The 22,329-nt window shown below is 37.4% G+C and overlaps 1 protein-coding gene across 1 annotated transcript in view; it reads right to left on the reverse strand.

The window, feature by feature from the left end:
• Window positions 1–6,013: 6,013 nt before the first annotated feature.
• The window catches only part of UGGT2 (UDP-glucose glycoprotein glucosyltransferase 2), a 76,321-nt gene continuing 60,005 nt past the window's right edge, over window positions 6,014–22,329 (reverse strand). The window contains exons 30-39 of the mRNA XM_058824538.1: window positions 19,754–19,838; window positions 18,252–18,337; window positions 15,352–15,450; window positions 14,120–14,204; window positions 13,518–13,700; window positions 11,711–11,871; window positions 11,316–11,430; window positions 8,677–8,793; window positions 7,641–7,785; window positions 6,014–6,704 (exon numbers count right to left, since the gene is read on the reverse strand). Coding sequence (XP_058680521.1) covers window positions 6,682–6,704; window positions 7,641–7,785; window positions 8,677–8,793; window positions 11,316–11,430; window positions 11,711–11,871; window positions 13,518–13,700; window positions 14,120–14,204; window positions 15,352–15,450; window positions 18,252–18,337; window positions 19,754–19,838 — 1,099 coding nt within the window. The 3' untranslated portion in view covers window positions 6,014–6,681. The remainder of the gene's footprint in view (window positions 6,705–7,640; window positions 7,786–8,676; window positions 8,794–11,315; window positions 11,431–11,710; window positions 11,872–13,517; window positions 13,701–14,119; window positions 14,205–15,351; window positions 15,451–18,251; window positions 18,338–19,753; window positions 19,839–22,329) is intronic.

The following is a 22,329-nucleotide window of genomic DNA, read 5'->3' on the forward strand; positions in this document are numbered from 1 at the left end:
CTTAATTTCTATAATGTTGTCCTTAACCCAGAGTCTTACTGCACTAGAAGAAAGCTCCTTTTTTCTTTTGTTGGGTTTGGTTTGTGATGAGCTTGACAAGCTCACACTGATGGGGGTTGTGCTGCCTATGTATTTGCTGTGGGTATGCAGGACATGTTTATTCCTACGGATGGAAAAAACAGTAAGATGCTACTTAGGACAACACTTTAAATTTAGAATTCAAGTATATGCTTAAAGATAAAAATGCATGTAAATATTTTTGTGGATTGGGGCCTAATAAACATGGCAAGGGTAGTTACAGTAGTCTCTACATTAACAAACTGTTGGTTGTGCTCAGCAGAATGATCCATCTCCCAGTATTTTTCAGAGGAAACCTAAGTGGCCACCTGCTGGATTGGTGATGGCAGTGCCAGGGGTGGGGAAGAGTCTGTGCACTGAACCAGTCCCAACAATCGCTCTGGACAAAGAGTGCTTGGGGGTAACTGTAGCTGAAATACTGCTCACTTTGTGGTTCACTAACCTGAAATTAATTGGGGTGACTTCCTTGGTGAATTGTCAGCAGTGAGGTGGGACTTGGGGGAAAGACTTGATTTTCAGAACACTTTTTTTCTTAATGTGATTTTTGGGTGTTTGTTTAGGTATGATTTTTGAGTAGTTTGCACTTCACCAAAATATCTGCTTCAAATTTGAGCGGAAAATTTGATGTGACATTTTCCTGACTCTGCAGCAATTTGTTGGTTCTGTACATAAAGTCAGAACTGAGACAGGTTGTGATGTGAGTGTACTGCAGGAATGTGTTATTAACTCCAGCCTTACCATGCAATACAACTTCAGTTCTGTTGGATGACGCAACAGAGAGTTAGTACTACATGAAATTGTAGTAATTTTATGTTTCATGTAACAGCATCAGTACTGCAGAGACAGCTGTGTGCAAAAAGAGGGACTTACTTCCCACTAGCCAAAAGTCTGTTTCTAATTTTCTCTATATGGACATACTTAAAATGGGTTTGGTGTAATTGGTGGAGTTGTGTGAATGCGCTGTGTGGTGTTACCAGGGCTGCAGTGGGTAGGAGTGAGGAGTCTTCTTATTCTGTAACTGCATCTGTCATAATTACTGAGTTTCATCAGCAGCCATTTTCTTGGAATGCAAGAATTACAGTTCATCAGTGTTCTCTTGATTGGATTTTAACTGGAAAACAATAATCAGTTGATAGGAGTCTTCTCTTGCTTCAACTCCTGGCACTTGAAAACCTAAGCAGCCTCAGTAAAACAAATGAAATTAGCAAATAAGGCCTTGAGTCTCAAAAGGGAGGGGTTTCTTACTGTAGATGAAGTTGCTGCTGAAGCAGAACCCTTGGCTTCTGCCTCAAGTACTTCACCAACATAACTGCAAGGCCATGCAGCTTTGTAAAATGTTTTTCAACAGCAATTTAAAGGTCAGTGTTCACTAATTTATCTTCAAACTGAGGAGGTTGTTTGGTGTTTTCTAATGGTTTATGGTACAAAACCACCACAGCAGCCTCTTAAACTCCAGTGTTGGATGTTCACTAAGTTGAATGACTTTCTACAAGTTCCACTTGTGCTTGTGACCTGTCGGAAATATTTTTACTCGAAGTGTTGGAGATGCTCAGGGCTGTTGAGAGCACTCAAGGCTGGCACAGCTCTCAGGGGCTGGGGCTCGGACACAGGAACTGACTGCACAGTGAGGAGCCTGCTGCCCTGTGGGCTTGGCCTCTGTGCACCTGCTGCTTGCTGGCAGTACCTAGGGTTGGGCAGGGAGCTGTGGGGGGCAGCTGTCCATGTCCTCCTGTGGCTCTTGTCAGCCCTCCGCCCTGAGGGGTGAGCTCCACCCAGCTGTGCTGGCCCTGGGCTGTGTGTGAGCCATTGAACACTCGTGTGTTGCCTTGTTCACTACAGCAGGGGCTGCTTTTACTTGAGTATTGAATGAGCAGCGTGAGCGATGTGCCCGATTGCGTACATGCAGGAGTGGCTGGGCTGTGCGAAATCACAGTAAAGACTACAGCCAGCTGTGCTTGTGTGCTAGGGGACTGCTGGAAATAAGTTCTCTTTCAAAGGACTGCCCTTGTGCAGCTTTAAAAGCTTGAGCTGAGAGAATTGTTTCCTGAGGTTTAATTTTTTTTTTGTCTAGAGAAGGAATAAGATTTTCCCTCATGAGTAAATTCTTCATACAAGGCACTGACATTGGAGCAGTGTGCGTTTGTTTCTCGGAGGCAGCGGGACAGAGATAAACAAAAAAGGATTATGTGCATTTTGAAAATGAATGAATGGGAACGAGGAAATGACATTTTAAGAACAAAAAAGCTTGAATGTAGTCAGTAGAAGAAGGAAGATGATTGATGCATGATTGCTGTTCATAGATTCCTTTTGTTGGAAGACAGGTTCTTGGAAACAATAGCAAAATGCGACAGCGGAGAACAAGGTTTTCTAGTATTGAGCAGCTGCTGGGCACAAGAAGTGTTACCAGCCCAGTGCTGTTTTGAAGGGCATTGAGGTATTCTGGGAAACCAGACAAAGTTGTGTTTAAAAGAAGTCATTTATGTTGCAAGGCTCCCCAGCTCTGGCGCTGCATTTCCTGACATGACTCTGGCAAATGAAGTGCTGGTCCCATGCTGAGTGTTAATGGTGCAGGCGACACACAAGGAAGCTGAAGCCAGCTGAAGCCACCTTTTATTTATTCGTGGGTGTCTGTAGTGCAATAATGTTCAGTAACTGAACATTGAAGTAAAATGTCTCAGTAGTTTGTCAACCCTGAGATGTGCATGAAACATTGTTCCCATCGTTGGCCTGTAGGTAGATGCAAACTTTCTTTGTGGAGTTCTTTCAGTTTTAATAAACTCGTTTCCAACTTGTTTTAAAATGAATGTGGGGGGAGCATATTTTGCGTGGTAAAATACAGATATGATAATTGATAAGTATTATAAGAGAGTCAAAGTGAATTACAAACTGAAGAGCTCAAACTTGTGACATATGCAGAAAATGTATTAGTTTAAACTTTTAAAAAAAAAACAAAAAACAAAACAACAAACCTTAACGCTTGTTATCATTTCAGTTTTCAGACTGGTATTTGGAACAAGAATTATTCTTCTGTTTAGGGCTGTGATTTATAGGAGCTTTGCTGGAAACTAGCCAGGATATCATAGCAGGTTAGTTGTATTTAAAAGTGCCTTATTGTAAGGTATTGTTTGCTCTGTAATACACACTTTTATCCATAAAGCCGTAACAAAATTAATGGGAGTGATTTTTTTTTTTTTGCCCTCAGCAAATTACTAAGTAGCAGTTTCATGTTTTAAGAAGGGTAAGTAAAGTTAGCCAGAGATTTATCAAATCTTTCAAATTATAAAATGTCTTTATATGGAATCATAAATCTACAAAGCAAGAACTGTTTTTTCTAGAACTGTGGGAATTATTTTATGGTATTTTTCACAATAAAGATATTTATGATGACAAGAAAGCACTGCTGTGTATTTGTCTTCCCTTCTTTCCTCATGCTGCTCTTCAGGTTTGAAGCTGGAGTTGTGCAGGGCGCTTCTGTAGGCAGGGGACAAGAGGAGGAAGCAGCCACATTCTGTGTGGAAGAGAAGTTGTATAGAAGTTAACCACAGCAACTGTAGAAGCCCTGTTGAGTGCTGATTTCACAGTGAGAACATCCAGCCCTTGGAATATCCCCAGGAAATGCTGGATTCCCGTGTTGGAACAATAAGATTTGCCTGATAGGGTGCTGAATCATACTGCCTGGACCAAAGGTACTTTTGCCAAAGAAGGCTGGACCAGGTGATCCTTGAGGTCCTTTCCAACCTGCTATCCTGTGATTCCATGAAGCCTCAGACTGAAGGCAAGTACTTGATTCAGGGACTGGTTAAAAGGAACCTAAGAGAACCTGAGAAATATTTTTAATACTAAATAAAGCTCTGGCTCATCAACAATACTGCACTAATGCCTGGTTTTTTCATTTTCTGTTAAACTTACCAGCTGATCTCAAGATCAAGACATAGAAAAGACACTGTCACAGGAATGTAAACTGTAAAACTCCTTCATTTGAATAGTTCAAATATTCTTTTGCTTATTTACTGAGTAGCACCATGTTTTGGCAACACTCTAAAGCAGCATGTATTTTCATCCCTTTCACAGGGCACAGCACAGAGACTGGAAACAAAAAACAATCTCTCTCTGCACCTCTACATCTCACTTCACAGCAGATGCCTTGATGTGAACGTTGCTGTTGCTCCCCTGCAAAAACACTTTTGGTAGAGGAAATGCAGTTGAGGACTTGCTGCCAATTGTTTTCTTTGGCTCTGTTAGCCAAGTAGGGAATGGTAATTGTGTAATAGAGAAAGGGAGAGCAGAAAACAATCCATCTTTGCTTCTCCAGTGGAACCTTTTAATATTTTGTACAACATACACAATCCATGGATTTAGGATTAAAATATAATGGCATGCTAATGACTCAAAGTGCTGCCTTAAAGAGATCTTTTAAAAAGTAGTGAGTAAGTTTGTGGGACCTTTCTTATTTTATAAAGCATTGTATATTAAAAAAAAGCTTTCTTTGAAAGTAGTATTATGGAGGGAAAAAAAAAACCAACTAGAACATTTTGTACAAATATAGAAAACACTAAAAGATTGCATTAAACCTTTTACATCTTCAAAATTATCTCCAACCAATTACATTTATAAAATTATATTCTAATCATTTAAGCAATCTCAAGGAAATAGTATTTAAAGAACTATTTCTTTTTTTAAAGCCAGTAGAAGTAATCCAATTTTAAAAAGAACAGGATGCTACAGAGAAAATGAACATGAAATCAGTGCATGAATTATCCACTTTTTATACTGCAGAACATGCTCACACAGATAATCATAATTAAAGAGAACTAAGGTTTCTCAAAAAACCTGTAACTTCTGTCCTAAAACAAGTTTTCCAATATATGCTTCAAGCTTGGAATACCAAGGCAGATCCATGTGAAATGCTGCTGCAGAGTCAGGCAGCAGGATGGAAGTATAAATCTGAAAAATATTTTGTAAATAAAATCATGCAGCAAACAACTGAATAATGGCTTTTGTCCTCTGCTATGGCAAATCAGTTACTTCCTTGTTATGCATGGGATTTTTAGTAATGGTGCATAGGCATCTGCTAAGTCAATTACAAGTCCATCTCTGTGGTACAAAAATACCAACTTAAAGTTTATGTTCAAATATATTTGACTTGCTGCATGATATCCTGAAGTAATTAAGAGAACAAGCATAATAAAACAGCTCCTGCACTGAAATGGGTCAGACATAAAAGGAACTGACATTAGGCTTTACTGACTTTTGCTATTGGGTTGCACAGGAACTACTCCATTGGGGACTTCATAAAAAGGAAATCCCTCAACAAGCATTGAAAAACCTGTATGTGACATGTTAAAAATGTTCAAAATACATAAAGGTAAAACCACAGAAAATACAGAGAGCTGTAAAAAAATCTGCATGTCTCACATTCCTTAGTAATAGGGCTTGAAAAATACCAGCAACATGTGATTTTAAATACTCACTCTTACAGTAAGAAATGGTAAGCAACCAACAGCTGAGGACAATGACAGTGGATACAAAATCTGCTTCATTTCTCTAATTGTTTATTCAATTATTTGCTGCTATGGAAATAATGTGCAATCCTTGCTGATTCACCCGCTTAGTGGTAATTACATGGTCTTGTGCAACTTCAAGCATTTAAACTGGAAGACTTCTTATAAGAAAGTGTGCTCTCATCCAATCCTATTTTGAAACCAGCACAGCCTGAACACCAGGGTGTGTATTTAAGGCACTAGATTTCACTTGGAGACACAAATTCCCCATTTTCAAATAAGAACTTTTCCCTGCAATTTTTGTGGGATCAAAATGCCAGTATCCCATTAAAGTAACAGTTTTGTGAGTACAGGTTTAGAAAATTACAGGAGACACCACTGATAGTCAAAAAATACTCATGTATTTTATTATTTTCTTTTCAGTTATAAACAGGATGATAATAATCAAAAGTGAGTAGAAGCAGCTTTCAGGTACTGACCTTCTGATACAATGTATGCTGTTGGAGAATCACCTCAACCAAAACCATAATGGAATTTTATCACACACTATTTAAGTGGCCAAAAGGAGCCTAAGAATAAAAAATTAGTTTTAAGAATCTCTTAAGAGTGCAGCAATCCTGCATAATAAATGAAGAGTGTCATTCCTTGCTTTAGCTTCCATGTGGAGTTATCTTTGTGTGGCCTAAATTAGACATCCTATTTAATTATGGTATTTAAATACAGTAGCCTAATGCATGGAATGTGCACAAAACAGTTTTCAAGTACATATTTAATGTGTGTGTCCTCCCCTGGACTGACAATGCTGAACACATCTTCCTTCATATTCCAAAGTCCTCTGGGCAAAATGTACTTTAGAGAAGGAAAAGAAAAAGCCATTGGGAAAGCTGCTCCATACCACTTAAAAAACCCCAAACCCCCAAGTACCTGTGGATTTCTCATTTTTGTATTGCATTTAAAATGTTTTAAATAACACTTTAAGTTATAAAATACTTGACTTCACATTAAAGAATGCTGCAAATAGTGCCAATGTAACAGCTGTAAATTCTGTCCAGTCCTTCCCAGAAGACTCTGGAGCTGTCACCATTGCTGGTCACGGGCTGTGCTAAAGTTCATCGTGCTTGAGCCCTGGAGCCAAAGGGGAAAAATACACATAAGAGTTACACAGAGGCAGTGCCTGGGTTTGTAAGATGTGGAGAAAGCCTTTTACTTACCATTTCCTGCTAATCACTCAGTTCATGAACTTCAGTTTTGGAGCCTTGCTACAAGCTGACCAGAAGCTTTCATGAAGAATAAAACCCACTAAGAATTCTTTAAAAGGAAAAGTGAATTTGTTCCTCCACCCAAGACTTACAAATATTTATCTGCTCATTTTTTCTTCAACCTTGAGTGCTCAGATCATCTTTTCATTTTGTTTTACATTAGTCCAAAAAGTCATGTCTTATTGGGAGTCCTGTATACGTGTTTGTGGTTTTTTCTTTTGCTTTTGGGTTTTGTTTGTCTGGGGCTTTCATGTTATTTAATAAATTCAGTTTAAAACAATTTTAGTTAAAAAAAAGCCAAACAAAACAACAACAAAAACACTCAAACAAACAAAAAACCAAACGTCACCCCTAACTAATGAAAACAGAATTTAGTCTAGTGCAAAAAGGCTTGGATAGATAAGCCTAGAGAGAGAGAGAGAGAGAGGGAGATGCAGAGGCAAATTAATACTCAGTCCCCAAATGCTTAATAGACATGAGCTTTAGATTATCCAAGTAAAGCCTAAGCTAATGTGCTTTACTTAATATTTGTGGCTAAAATAATGTGACTGTTGGCTGTGTTTGAGGTGCAGAACAGGACCACTGAGCTTTCTCTTGGATTCTGGCATGAAACAAGAGAGTTTGTCCCATCAATGTAACTCCTGTGGAAAGAAGCATCACCCAACTATCAAACCCCGCACCACTTCTCTAACAAGGGAAATTACACAAATACAAGATTTGTGCCTACTGACCCCAATCTTAATTTCAACTAGACTGATACTTAATTTTTAAAAGCTAACAGCTGAATATGCATGTAAATTACCTTTTTGAAATAATGATGTTAGATTTTTCTTCTCTCTTTCAATTTGCTGTATCAAGTTTCGGATCTCAGAGTCATAATCAACCCATTCAGGAACTATCCGGGCAGCAGCCTTTAGTTTTGGTTCTTTGGTTTGGGGGTTGTTGCACTGAAAATTTAAAACATATTAGATGTAAACAAAGCAAATGTGAAAATAACACCCTTTCAGAGAATTTAGCTCAAATGAATTGTAAATACTTTTCTTTTTGCTGACTGTCAGTATAGTACAGACATGGCTGGCACACTGAAACTGAACCTGATGTGAGTTTTGAACAGAGAGCACCTGTCTTTAGAGCACAAACAAACTCATTCTAACAGTAAAGACATGAAGAAAGCAAAAACTATTTGCATACTGAAAAATCACACCAAGTTCCAACTGTCTGTTTTCCTTTCAAATTATGTCTAAAGCACTGCAAATAGTGTATGTGTGCTGTCAAAAAATCTAAATGGGGGGAAAATGGGATTGGGATAATAATGATAGGAAAAAGATTTTTGTCTCTTTCTATTCCCAAAGAAATAAACTTTCTTCTTCCTAAACATGAAGAGTATCCTGAGCATTGTGCTTTTAAGGCTTTGCTTTATCTCCTGTTTATAGCAATGAAACAGACCAAGAAAACCATGACAATATTAAGGTTCTGGAGGAGAACAAGAGCAGCCCACAATGCCCAGACAGGTAACAGCACTTTGTCACAGCTCCAGTAACTTGGCTGACTATGGAAAAATTATAAGGAAAATTCATGTAATGGCATGAAAAGCTTCAGTCCTATCTGGTTAAGACTTAAACTTTTTGTGCAATTTTCAGCTTTAATGTAAGCAGATTTGGTAGAGAGCAGGTGGGAGAGGTCTCAGAGGAGAAAATGTTCCAGGGGAAGGGATGGAATGTTGCAGCGCCTTCCAGCAAGGCTGCCTTCATGACATGACACACACTCAACCTGAAATGTCCCAGAAATCACAGCAAATGTTTAACCTGTATAACTCATTTAAGTCAGGATCAACTCACCAGGTCTATTGTTTTAGCCTTTTTCTTGGATTTATCATCACACCAGGTTTCACACCAAAGCCACTCCTGAGGGAGAGACTTAATGGCTACTTGATGAATCATATTATTGGGAAGATCCTGTACAAATTTTGTAAAACCATAAATTAGCATTGAATAGAAACCAGCTTTCCATTCCTTGAAAAAAACCCCAAACCCTCACTTTCCATTCTTTGAAAAAAAGAAACCCTAACTCAAAAAACATATAATACAGGATTATGCCACTACTCTAAGTTGAGCTGACTTCTAAGAAAACAGATTCCAGAAATGAGCTTGAGAAGAAAAAGCTTTAAACTGCTATTCTGGCTAAGTTCCTTACTTTACTTCTAGCTTTTTTTTTTTTTTTTTGACCTTTATTACATTCTCAGGAAATCTTGCCATGAAAACTCTGAGCCAAGATCTGGCTGAATGCAGGGAACAGCATTTATTAATGAGAAACTCCTCGGGCAGGTTTCAGGCTGGCTGCAGCCAGAGCTGCAAAGAGCAGGGGCAGTACCTGGCACATCCATTGGTAAGTGCCCTCACATGTGCAACCCTTACATTGTATTTCAGAATAAATGCCAGCACTCAAGTGTTAGTCACATCTTAGTTTGCCAATTCACACTGCTAAATGTGACAGAATAAAATAGCAGATATTGCTGCATTATGAAAGATGTATAATTTAACTGAAATACAGACATTGGTACCAAAGAATTACACCAAATTATATGAAGAGCTAAGACATTCAGCATTAATTGAAATGCTTCATTTTTTAAAAAATGTATAATTTTTGGAATGTAGTTGATCACCATTCCAATTCCAAAAAGAAGAGACTGGTTTTCTGTTGTGCCTCTCTGACTTTCTAAATGAAATCACAATTCCTGAATTACTGCAGTACTTTTAGAAGCTGTCAATTTAAAAACTGTTACATGCAGGAAAATGTAGAAAGTCAGCTGTTAGTTTCAGGACTTAAAGTAAATGAAAAAAAAGAATGAACACAAAAGCTGCTCTGAACAAAATTACTGTACTGGAAGTCTAGTTTTTATGATGTGCAAGTTTTTCTCCCTAGGAGTTCTATACTTATTATCCTTTGCATTTAAAATCAAAATTTCCCCTTCTATCTACTTCTCTTCTGTGGTTTAAGAACCTTAACTGCCACCCATGAAGATGGCACTGCTGGGAGATCAGCAGAGAGCTGGGATTGATGCTTCTTTGAGAACAGCAGTGAGTGCTCCACACAGGTATTTAAAACAATAAATAGTAATAAGAGAGTTATAATGCATCCTTAGCAGTAGATGAAAACTCTCCAGGTCTCCAATACATTGCACTGTGGTTTGTATTTCTAGGAGTATTGCTGTATTTTGTGTAAGAAGAAGCAATGAAGACAGCAAGTAGCTCCTATCAATATGGTCAAACCAGATTATTATGCAAATTCTACTTTGAAATATTCACTTTCCAAAGTAATTCCAATTCCATTCTGCCAAGATTTAGCTACCTTAACATCTGGTGTTTAAGTGGCTTTTGATTTGGTCCAACAGGCCAATAGGAGATATATGCTATCATGTATTAAAGCTGTAATTGGAAATATAAGAGTCTTAAAATGAGACATTTTAATTTTTTTGAGAACATTAGATAAAACCAATTTTCTGAAAACCAGCATTATGGTGAAAGCCCTGTAACCTCTGAATCTTAAAAGGTCTTTCTGAAAGACACTTTATACATGTGGCTAATACTGTTTGGAGAACACACAGCTCTAACACATCAGGACTCTGCATGGGTGATCAGGGCCAGGAATTCATTCTGTTGTCCAGAAAGATGTGAACTCTGACTGTTGCTGTTATTTCAGCCTTTTGCTCTTAACATACAGCTGCAGTCTGCTCGAGCTCCAGGTGTCCAGTCCAGTCCGCGTTTTTAGTGTGGCTGTATTCCCACTTTTCATTCTCCAGTATCATAAGAACTCCTGTTTTCAATTTTTACTTTTATTTCTGAAGAAAAAAATGCGAGTGGCAATAATGTCCTTATGTAAGAGAGAAACCAGCTTGCAGAGCAGGGGTGTGGAAAAGCACTGAGCAATGTGGGCTTTGCTACCATGGGATCCTGTTGCTGTTGGAGGCAGGTAAAAATCTTCTGTGCTTAAATAATTCCACAAGGAAAACACCAAAAGCAGGGACAATCTCACTTATGAAGCCTTCTGAGGTTCACCCAAAGTGAAACAACTCCACCCACTCCAAGGTAACCATGTACAGCAATCAGAGTGCATTTGCAGTTAACTTACAAAAGAAAATTGAATTTACGTTAATGGAAAAAAAGAAGAAAAAGGAACAAGCTCTTGGTAAACACGAATATAATTACCATTATCAGAATGTAGGGTTATCATCAGAAAAACATAAATGCATGCACAACAACTACAAATAAAGGTGAAACTGGGGTTATCCCTCATTTTTAAATTAAAAATATCAGCAGTTTTCTGAGCTGTGCTCATATGCACTCCTGAAAATAGGCTAAAAGAGCAGTAAATGGCAAACCGTTTTGGAATTATGTAACATTTATGTTGAAATACATGATATTCCATACATATTGAGAAAGATAAAGAAAAACCCTAAAATGCTCAAAGCCATAAATACCTGATCCAGATTTGACAGACTGTTTGGATCCTGACTGAGAGCCTGGTACTGGCCCCGAAGCCTGTCTCCAGCTGCAATCTTCCTGAACTTCTTCAGGTCCACAACATACAAGGCACTAAAAGGAATAAAAACCCAAAGAAGTAAGATTTCTGGGGAGGTCACCCTCTTTTTGACAATAGTAATAAAAGTAACGAGAAAATAAAACATGTTCCCATCCTGAAGGGATATTTTTCTTTATTAAGCAGCTGAAACCACCATAAAACAGTGAAATCAACATCATCAGAATTCCTGCCTTTACTGAGAATGGCTCTTGAATGGCTCAGTGATCAACACCAACACCCAGACTTCAATCCAGTTCCCAGAGAGCACAAGCAGTGTGTAAGGGCCTGTCCCACCTGATGTGGTATTTCCTCTTGCCCAGGTGTGAAGCCCAGTACCCCGATTTCCAGAAGCGGTACCCGTCCATCTCCCTGCGGCTGTCACAGAAAGGAGTGTAGCCATAGGGGGCTCCGTTCAGGTCGAGGTCTCTGAGCTCCTTCAGGTCACTCCTCACAATCTAAACAACAATATCATTCATTTAGTACTGTTTCTATGAGGGCAGGGATTGTAGCAGGCTTCACAATGTTTAACTTTTATTAAAAAAAGCTACCGACGCTACATCAGTGGGGTATAAATAGACCTTTCCAGTGGGAGACAGCTACCAAATTATTGTTCCAAAAATTATTTATTGTTGCAGAGTTTTGTTCAGACATGGCTTATAGAAAGGCCATGATCACATACAGCTGGTTAAAAAATAAAAGGCAGCTGTAAGCAGCAAGTTCTCAGGCTTTTCCCTTAAACAGTAAATACCGTGTTCTTGGCTAAGTGATGAGAAAAATATGGTGAAAAACATGGAGTCCTTGAAAGGGTGTTCAATAACAAGTCAACAGCAGCATAAGAAAAACAAGTATTAGCCTCAACAAGAAAACCACAGGTATTGGCAACAAAGGAGGGGTTGGTGTGTAATCTGTAACCAATAATGAGCTCAGGTTTTGCAATATGTATGAACTTAATTAACACGATTATAAAAGTGTGTAAGCTGGGTCAATAAATCAGAGATCATGCTCATCAATCGGATGGTCGTCTCCCTTCACCTTCCTCAATTTATTGTTTTTTATTATATTATTAACAGTGGCCATCTGTGTAACACATTTATTGAGCAAATTATATAAAACTGACAATATTTTTTTAATTCACAGACCAGTGTTTCTGGTTGCCCAATATAAAATTCCTCAGTTAAGAAACACAACTTTGGAAATCTACCAATCATGCCCCTTCTAAAGAATCCTCCTCATTTGTTACCCATCTTGGGCACTCCAAAATTATTGCATCGTTTGAAAAATCCTTGTATCTAATGGTAAAGTACTTTCAAAAAGAGGTTTTAATGACATTTTACACATGTCCTTTATTTGCTAATCAATCCTTCTCCCTCAAACCCCACTTACCTAATTTATCAGTGGTAAAAATGTTATAGCTATTTGGGAGCACAGAGGAGTCCTTACAGTAGTTAGGACAGACCACCAGTGTTCCCACATAGTGTATCCAGATGAAATTGCAGAGTTACAGTCTGCATTGCTACACCTAAGTTTAATTGATTCTTGAGCTTGGAAAAGGACCAAAATACGTCAGAATTTGTCTCAAGGTTTTTAATAACCTTGTAATAAACTCCTCTGTGACAGCACTTTGTCTTTCAGTACCATTATACAATTTTAATTCCTGAATGAAGGACTGCATGCAAATGTAAAACAGAGATAGGATTAATCTTGAAGAATTTCAGCCATCTACAAGTTGCTCAAATGGTCCAAATCACCTCAGACACTGGCCATAGTGGAGTATTCCTCTCACAATCAGCCCAGAGATGGAATCCCTCCAAAATGCTTTCAGCGAAATGCAGCTTTAAGATCACACACATCTCTCCAGGTGCCTGTCTCTCCACATAGGCAATTTAGGACAACTCAGTGTAAGGAAACTCTTTATGCCCACACAACTGACAACCAGTGAAATTCTTGCATCTACATTCTGCAATACCACTGGTTCTGTTTGTACAACTGCAACAGTCTTTCAAGACCAGCATCTGAATAAAATGGCCACATAGAATGAAACTGGATCAATTTAAGCCCAAATTAATTCCTCATACAGTAATATGCCATTATCTTTTCTTACCTGGTCAGCATCAACAAATATTATTTTATCCACAGCTAAAGGGAAAAGAACATCCAAGAAAAGAATTTTGTAGCCCCAGATAATTCTTTGTTTTTCTGTCTGTTGATAAAGCCAGCGGGGCCACTTATACTGGACCAGCTCATACTTGAATCCATACTTTTTAGCCATGTGAGGAATTACATCCTGGAAGAACAAAAAGAAGAACAAAAATCCATCAGGTGCACATATATGAGAGACACAAGGGCTCAAAAGGAAAAGGAGGGAATGCTGCAAGGCAGCTGCAGCTGTGTTGGCCTTACTGACTATGTAATTTATTACTTAAAATGATCCCTTAGTTTTAGCAGTATCCTCAGCTACACCAATAGAAATAGCATTTCATGCAAGCTCTTGGAGACTATCAAAAGAGAATAAATTATTATAATGTATCACTGGGCTTCATGTCCCAGAAGAGGAGAGCCTTATACCTAACACTGCTATTTCATAGATTTAGGGATTATTTTCCACTGTGAAAATTTAATTAAAATGATATAATTAGTCAATTGCAATGAAAAAAAATCACTTAAAATTTTTAAGAAAAAAAAAGAGGAAGAATTTTCTCCTACCTTAAATGTTGGGGAGAGATAGTTTTTCAGAAACCAAAATTTAACTGGTGTTTTTGTATGACGCAGGACAGAAAGCATCATAATTCTGTGGAAATATAAGTCTACAATAAACAAACAAATACACACGGATCATTAAATTTCAACTGCACTTAGAAAGTACTAAAACTCTAAGTATAATTTCTTTAAGCCAATTTAAGTAGAAATTTTTATCTACTTCTAATTAAAAGCTTTAAAGAGCATGTGTTCAAGGGCACTTTGAGATGGCCTTATTTGATCCAGATTGGCTAAGCAACAGTAGAAGGAACAACTTCAAAAGTGGATCTATTAACATGTTTTATTCTAGGAGAGGTGATTGACTAAATCAGATAATGGTTAGTACCTTAAATATTAACTTGGCCACTGAAATAACTTGTTTTAGAATCTACTGGTTGAGTTTAATAGGTTGCTGGAAAGAAAAAAAGCAAAGTTCGAGTCAGACCCTCTTTGGAAAACCCTTAATAACTGTAAGAATCCCTGGTTTGGGTTCAATTATTTTTCATTATCATGGCCTTTGTTTGGTGTAAGCAGTGACTTACAGCCTTACAAGAAATCAAGTCTGCCTTAAAATCAAGACATAATGAACCTGAAAATAAGACAAAGCAGCAAGTACGATGTTTAAGATCACTTTTTCTCCTTTAAAGTAAATGTGTCTTTCCCTTTATGAAGGTTGTTGCAAGTTGAAGAAACACAGTGCTCAAACTTCAGATGACTCAGCCATCAAATCACCAGTGCTCAAATCAGAAAAGTGACACAGATGGTTGTGAAGAGATCAGGCAACACTGTAAGATTCCTTAAAAGCACTCACTGCTCATTGAAAGGACCCTAAGCTAAGTAAGGCCATATGGGCATGCAGTAAATCCACTTTGTATGAAACACAAACACAAATAGACACAACTCTAATGAAGTCACTTCTGTTGTGTCTGTATACAGAGAGGCTGAACTTCATCTTTTATGCTTGTACTTCACACATTGTCTGTCTTCAAAGAATAACGGTATTTTTGAACATCTATATGTTGAATCACTTTGTTCTTAAAGATTAATTTAGTTCTCACTGTATATAACTTTTCTCAGTTTTGAAAATTTATTATTTAGATGTTGTTTAAAAATGTCAGTTTCTTTAGGTTGCTTAGTTTTACTAAGAAAATGTAGAGTATTACTATGAAATTATTGCTTCCTCTTTTACCTTTCCTTACCTTAAAAAACGTTCATATAAATGACCTGAAGCAACAGAAAAAATATTAAGAATATCACTTTTCTTTTCCTTCTCATCAGTTGGAATTTCTTCTGAAAACCTGAGAATTATTATAAATAATTATATAAAATTAAAATCCTGTAGAAAAAAAATCATACTAAATTATCATTAAGCTCATAGAAAATTAAAAATAAAATGTACAAAAGAAATACACATCCTGCAGTAAACAAATACACTTAGAATCTACTTCCACTGCACATGCCTTGGCTTAGGAGTTAAAACCTTCCCCAAAATACTGTCATAACTTTAAGAGGTCTGTGGTGATGGGATTCCCCAAAGTTTTTTGCTACACTTGTTGAATTCTTCTTCAGATTACTGTGATTCCCCTCCCTAGAAGCTAACCTATGTATTTAAGGTATGTTGTACAGAGGTCTCTGTTTCTGCTGCACAGCATTCTTTGCTTGTTTTGAATCCCAAAGTCTGCCAGGGCTGGTTGTTAATCAGGTAGCTTCCAGCACACAGAGGCAGGGGATGGTGGCTGCAGTCTCCCTCGGGCACTGCTTCACAGACCTCAGAACTGCAGAGCCAGATTGGTTATAGTTATCAAATGGTTATCAAGCCATTTGATACTGTTGGAAATTTACCTCAATAGTCTTTTTTGTGAGATGAGTCATTCCTCACACACTTAGATTGCATGAGTCACCCTATTACTTTTTCTTCTGGTTATATCTCTTTTAAAAGTATCTTTTAGAAAGTGTAAAAATAGGTATCCTCATAATCTTTAAGAGCAAATAAGACAAGTCTCAGATCTCTAATATATTCAAAAGAATTCAGATCACTCCACTGATACAAAGCTGAAAGCTCAGAAATACTGAGAGGCTGCAATGTGTTTAAGTGGTGTGAATAATCTTTTGAGAAACCCACGTTCTATTCACTCAGGCATGGTGCAAGAGAGAGACATCAGTGGAGTGGCATTGTCTGCATGGTGTGGCATCTTCAAAGAAGACACACAACCTCTCCAGCAGCACTGAACCCTCACAGGCTAAACAGACTGCAGTTCACAGGTCCAAGCAGTCTGTCTTCTTTCTTCCTGACTTTTTGTCCCATGTCTTATATTTAGTGATAGCAGGACTGAAAGAGTGTCACGCTCTTTGTAAAGCAGCCATCACATGTGAAAAGAAAAATCGGAGTTTGATGCAAGAATCTTGAAAATATTGATTCTGCAAAGCTTTAGAGAAAGCAGAAATTTCCCAGAGCTGCTGGGCTGACCTCTAAGGTCACGTGGGAAAAGCAGTCAGATAGAGAAGGGCAGCTCAGGTATGAAAGGGATTGGGGAAAGTGGTGTGCACATCTCTCATGTTAGAGCCCATGGGGGTTCCTGTAGTGAACAATGTGCTGGTGGATATTCATTTCATTCTGGGATAACAAAAAGAAAGGGTATTTGACAGGATCCTACATGGCAAAAGGCTGACAGCCTCAAATTATGCCTTGAGCCACAACCTTGAATCACTGGGAAGAGCAAATAAACTTCACTGCATGAGGGGCTTCTTTGGGCCAGCCAAGCTCAGAGCATGATGAATGCCACTGTGATAAAAGGCAAGACCTGGAAGGCTGAGAGATCTCTGGCCTTGTAACCTTCTTAGAGGGAGTCAAGATTTTGATCTCTGCACATACATCCTTTGACACAGCTAATTAGAAGTGCGAAGTTTGAAGTAAATGAAAAATTCCTTCAACTAACATCATTCTTCAGAAGAACCTTTGTGCAGCAATGTGGGTCCAAGGTGGAAGAAATTTTAAAGCTGTAGCATAGTGGTCTGGGAGGGTCTCTGAATCTAGTCAATATGGGTACAAATTGCAAAAGGGGAAATTTAGGTTATAGTAGGAAGGAATTCTTTAGTGTGAGGGTGGTTAGACACTGGAACAGGCTGCCCTGGGAGGCTGTGGCTGCCCCATCCCTGGCAGTGTTCAAGGCCAAGCTGGATGCTGCTCTGAACAAGCTCTTCTACTGGGAGGTGTTCCTACCCATGGCAGGGGCTTTGAGACTGGATGATCTTCAAGGGTGCTCCTAACCCTTAACATTCTGTGATTCTATTACATTGTAACAGTGAAATCATCTGTGGATAAATGGTGATAAGCATAAAATCAGCAACAGACACTGAATGAAATCTCAGGTCTGATGGTACTTGTGGCACAAGAGGCCTCATCATGAGGCATTATAAAGCTGAGACAGAAGCCAGTCCTGGATCTACCAAGAGGTAGAGGTGTGTGTACAGGACTGACTGGAGCCAATTGATTAGCAGATGAAATAGAACTGCTACGCCTTTTCTTTATTTTCTTTAGCAGTCTGTGACTGACAACCATTGCCCAATCTACCGAAAACTGAATAAAACCTTTTGTGAGTCTAGTTCAAAACAGCAAATGAGAAATACTAAAAAGTTATTAGCCCCAAATGTAATGCTTGAGATGCTTATTACAATTACTTAAAGAACTCAAACTTTAAAGTAAAAGGTAAAACACTTGAGATTTCATAAATTATGTCCAGGAGCAAACAAACAGCATTGGTCTGCTTTTTGATGTTCAGTTTGACATACATGAGTACCACATAACCAGCTGAGATTTTCACATTGAGACTGATTCCCTGCCACAGCAAAATGAAAAAAAAAAACAGCCAAAGGAGAAAATGAAGAGAAACTGGAAATACAAAGGAGGGATTAAGAAGGGAATAAAAAAGGAGATTCACATGACATTATAGCTTGTCCTTCCCCCTTTTTATTTACATTATAAATCCCTTGGAGAGACTTTTTACACATTTGTATCAGTATCAAGCAAGAAAATTTACTTGCTATGAGTAATAATTAACACATCCTGGAACAGCTAAATTAGAATCAAGACATGCATTACCTTGCAACTGATTCCACTTTTCCTTTTTTTGCTGTTGTTCCATCTGTAAGAAGCTCTTCATTCACTTTACCAGGCTTTTTCTGTACCTAGTCAATTAAATAAAGGTCTTTGTGCAACTTGGGAAGGTAGTTGATAGTAATTACTACTTGTATTGTGATATCTCACCATGGTGTACTAACTGGCTAGAGCCACTAAGTATGGTGATTAATAAATCAGCCAGCACATTTCAAGCACTCTGTACATCTTTATTAAACAACAACTAAAAACGTGGTAAATTTTATCTCATTTTCCTCCCTCACAAGTTCATGATCCAGCCATTAGCTGGAAGAAGCATAGTACCTCACAATGGAACTTACCTGAGAGGAAATTGTCATTTTCATAAGCCCTTCACAGGGAGAAAGTGACAAATTTGTCACTGAAACTGAACCTCTTGCATCCAACTTAAGCAATTTCTGCTGTCTTATCCAGATACTTGTAATGGCTCAAGATTAATTTCATTTACCACCTCAATTTCCTTGATTAAAATAAATCTAATTGCTTTTGAAAACCAAATAGCTTCTTACACCGTGAATGTGTGAATCTAATCATATTAATTTCACATGTTTATATTGTCAAGCTAACACAGATTTCTGTTGACACTATCCTGAAGCCACATCCTACAGATCAGTGAAGTAATTCTAGAGTTCAACTGAATGGCAGAGTTTACATATTCTAGTTATAAGCTTAATACACATACCACCTTTCACATAAAAATAATATTCCTATTTTGGCTCAAAATAGGAAAATTAGGCACTCTTCTACCCATTCTCTGTTGTTTAAAGACAGGCTCATCATGCTCCAGAGTCTTACATTTTCCCTGGCTTCTGGAAACTTTCAGGACTGGGGAAGAGAGTAATGTATGGTGTTTTAAAATATTTACAGATATTTTAAAAATATTTAAAATATATAGTGGAAAATATAGTGTATTATGAGGATCTTTCTCCTCAGTAAGTGGTGCTTCATTAGCTGTTTTTGATACATCTAATGAAAGTAATGTAATTTTGTTGACACAAATTTGGTCGCCTAGGGTAAAATTCAACACAAGTGATTTTGACTTCCAGTCTGGAATCTGGACTTTGTGTAAAATCTGTCCTCACTCACTGGAGAGAAATGGATGTCTCAAGAGGTCATTCTCTTGGTTTAAATCCATAGATGAGCAGGGATGAGCAGTCCTTTGGACTCTCTCCTGCTAAGCAGAAAGGGATTTAGGTCACCAAGACTGCACATTTGGGCATCTCAAGCTAGATGAGATAAATATGATCTATGTTTAACAGCTATTTAACAAATCTCCCACACAATTAGTATCACCTGATTGGATCAAATTAGCTACATTAATTTGCACATCCTTCTTTTAATTATACAAAATCTAAATTATATATTTCAGTATACATATTTCAATTAAATATAGCGTGAGACACATAAGCATAAGTCACATTTCATACCAGGAAACACTGCATACATACTTGAACTTTGATAATTTTGCTTCTGAAGTTGTTTAATACCACAATAACGTCTGCCAGGTCAGCTACAGAATCTGTTCCTTCATGGCTGTGAGGAGACAAAAAGCCCAGGTAAATGTACTGTCTCATTAAAATATGTATTGTTACTTGGGTTTAATCAGAGAGTAAGGTTTAGAATTGCTGATGTTTACAGAAAAAAATTACTTCACTTGCATCTAATTATTTTTCAACTTCAAAAACTTTGAGTTTATTCATCACTGGACATTGTCCACAGATGTCACATTAATTTTTTAATTTGAATTTTTATAGGAAATTTATTAATCAATGAAAAACCGCAGTAACCTACAGTTAAGCACATTATTATGTATTATATACACATATATATTATATTCAAATATAACAACAATTTATTTTTCAAATATGGAAAATGTCTTAGAAATGGTGTGATGGCATCAAGTGTACTTTAAAAATAGATTTGCTTTTAAAAGTATAGGGAAGGCTTCATCACAGAGCTGAGATAGTGAATATTGGCTTTCAACTGGCTAGCTTTGGGAACTGCACCCCTGAAGACACAGCTGTGCAAGCACCACAGGAACCTCTGCCCTACTGAACATCAGTTTAAAGCCATTCAGGTGTCTCAAACTACTGCAGTCCACAGAGTAGCTAATATGAAAAATGTTACTGTGATAGAGTGTAATAACAATATAGTTTTCAAAGTTTCTTATTTTGCACCTCAACAGCCCCTCAATATATTTCCCCTTCAATCTCTTCTATCTTTTATCAGCATTATGTGGGCTCCTCTTGCTAAAGCTACCCACACAAAAGATGGGCTTAAGAAAGTAATCTCCTACCCCTTAGGCTTCATTTTTCCCCCCCTAGAAAACAGAAGTATTTCAATCTTGTTTCAATGTGCATCATACCACTTACCTGAACACTGCAGGATTTTACACACTCATCTGAATTTTCCATTTAATACATTTTTTTGGTAAAATGTGCCTGTAATCACTAAGTCTCATGAAGATGACCTATCCTTGCATAAAACAATGTTCAGAATTATCTGAACTTTTCTACTCTCTATTGTAGTTTTATTTTCACATTTTTAAAATATCATACATATGCACACCCAGCCAAGAATGGTCTTTGCATCATAGGGATGTATAGTGCTCATATGTTAATTCAATTTTAAATAAAGTGTGTCACTAAAAAGTTCTAAAATAGTAAAATATGGTCCAAAAATAAACTGCTGATAGCAGCAGCCAGCCCAATGTTCCATTTTTGCCCCCAGAGTTCACACAACCAATATTTTCTCTGTTATTCACTCAGTTACCTCAAAATCCCCATGCTATGAATTTCCTAGGTAGATAGAGGATTCTGCTGATAAAGAGGATTTTCCAAAGTCTCTGCAATATTCTCAGTGTGTTTGGTTTGGATGTAAATTCAACAACATTGCTTTATCTCCCTAAATCTCTTTCATGGATGCCTCCCTATGGGTTCCATCTTTACTGAATGCCAACTGTTTTACTCTGCACAGAACTCAGTTTGATGAATTTCTGTCCTACTATGAACAAACTTTTTAAATCCAAGCAAAATATCTTGCATACTGAAAGCACTAAGGCATATGTAATAACAGCTACCTTAATATTATGTAATTGTGAAAAGCAAAACATGTCTAGCAGACTATTTACATCACAACTTTAACTTCAAAACACTTAGATGCTTTTGATACAAATACAAGTAAATACCAATATAATAGAAATTATAATTTTCCATATGGGGGACAAAAGAATTTGGGTTCAAGAAATAGAGATCCTTTAAAAGCTCAAGCCCAAGAAACAAACATACAACTCCTTTCCTAAATTATAAAAGATATACCTTTCAGCTAGGCAGTCTGCATGACATCAAAATATAATAATATTAAATCTTGTATATGTTTACCTGCCTTTTTAAAAAGTAAAGTATCAGGATTTTATAGGTATCTTTAGCTATAAATAATTTTCTGCAATCTTATCTAGCAATACCTACTTGTTTTCCTACCAACATTAAAGTCTCAATAAGAAGTGCTCAGATTATTGCTGAGTATAACAATTTTGCTTTCCTAATATTCACAGTAACTTATTAATAACAAATTGATTTACAAGTGTGATTGCATCAATATAATTATCCTTGTTAGAAGCAGTCTTTAAGAAGAAAGAGGCAGCTTATTTTAAATGTTAAGTATTTATATATAGTAAAAATAAATTACTTCCAACTATGAGAGAAGCAAGTAAGATAAATACTGAGATGTAGAACATTCTAAAACTCCCTTTATAACGCACAGGCCTGTGCCTCAAAGAAACCAGGTTCATCTCACAGTTCAACAGAGGGGTGACTAATATATATGGATGGAGAATATAGTGCAACAGCTCTTGGCAAAGCTCCATTCTATCAAACAGTTGCCTGAGCTCTGATAGAAACTTCATACTGTTAATACTGTAAAAGACATATCAAAGATTCTGGTGCAGCCCTGCAAACATACTGTTCCTGTTGTACTTTAGGTCTACAGTTGGAAGAATAAGATGAAATAAATTGCATTGCTTAGA

Source organism: Ammospiza caudacuta, chromosome 2 (genome assembly GCF_027887145.1).
Source record: "Ammospiza caudacuta isolate bAmmCau1 chromosome 2, bAmmCau1.pri, whole genome shotgun sequence".
NCBI lineage: Eukaryota > Metazoa > Chordata > Aves > Passeriformes > Passerellidae > Ammospiza > Ammospiza caudacuta.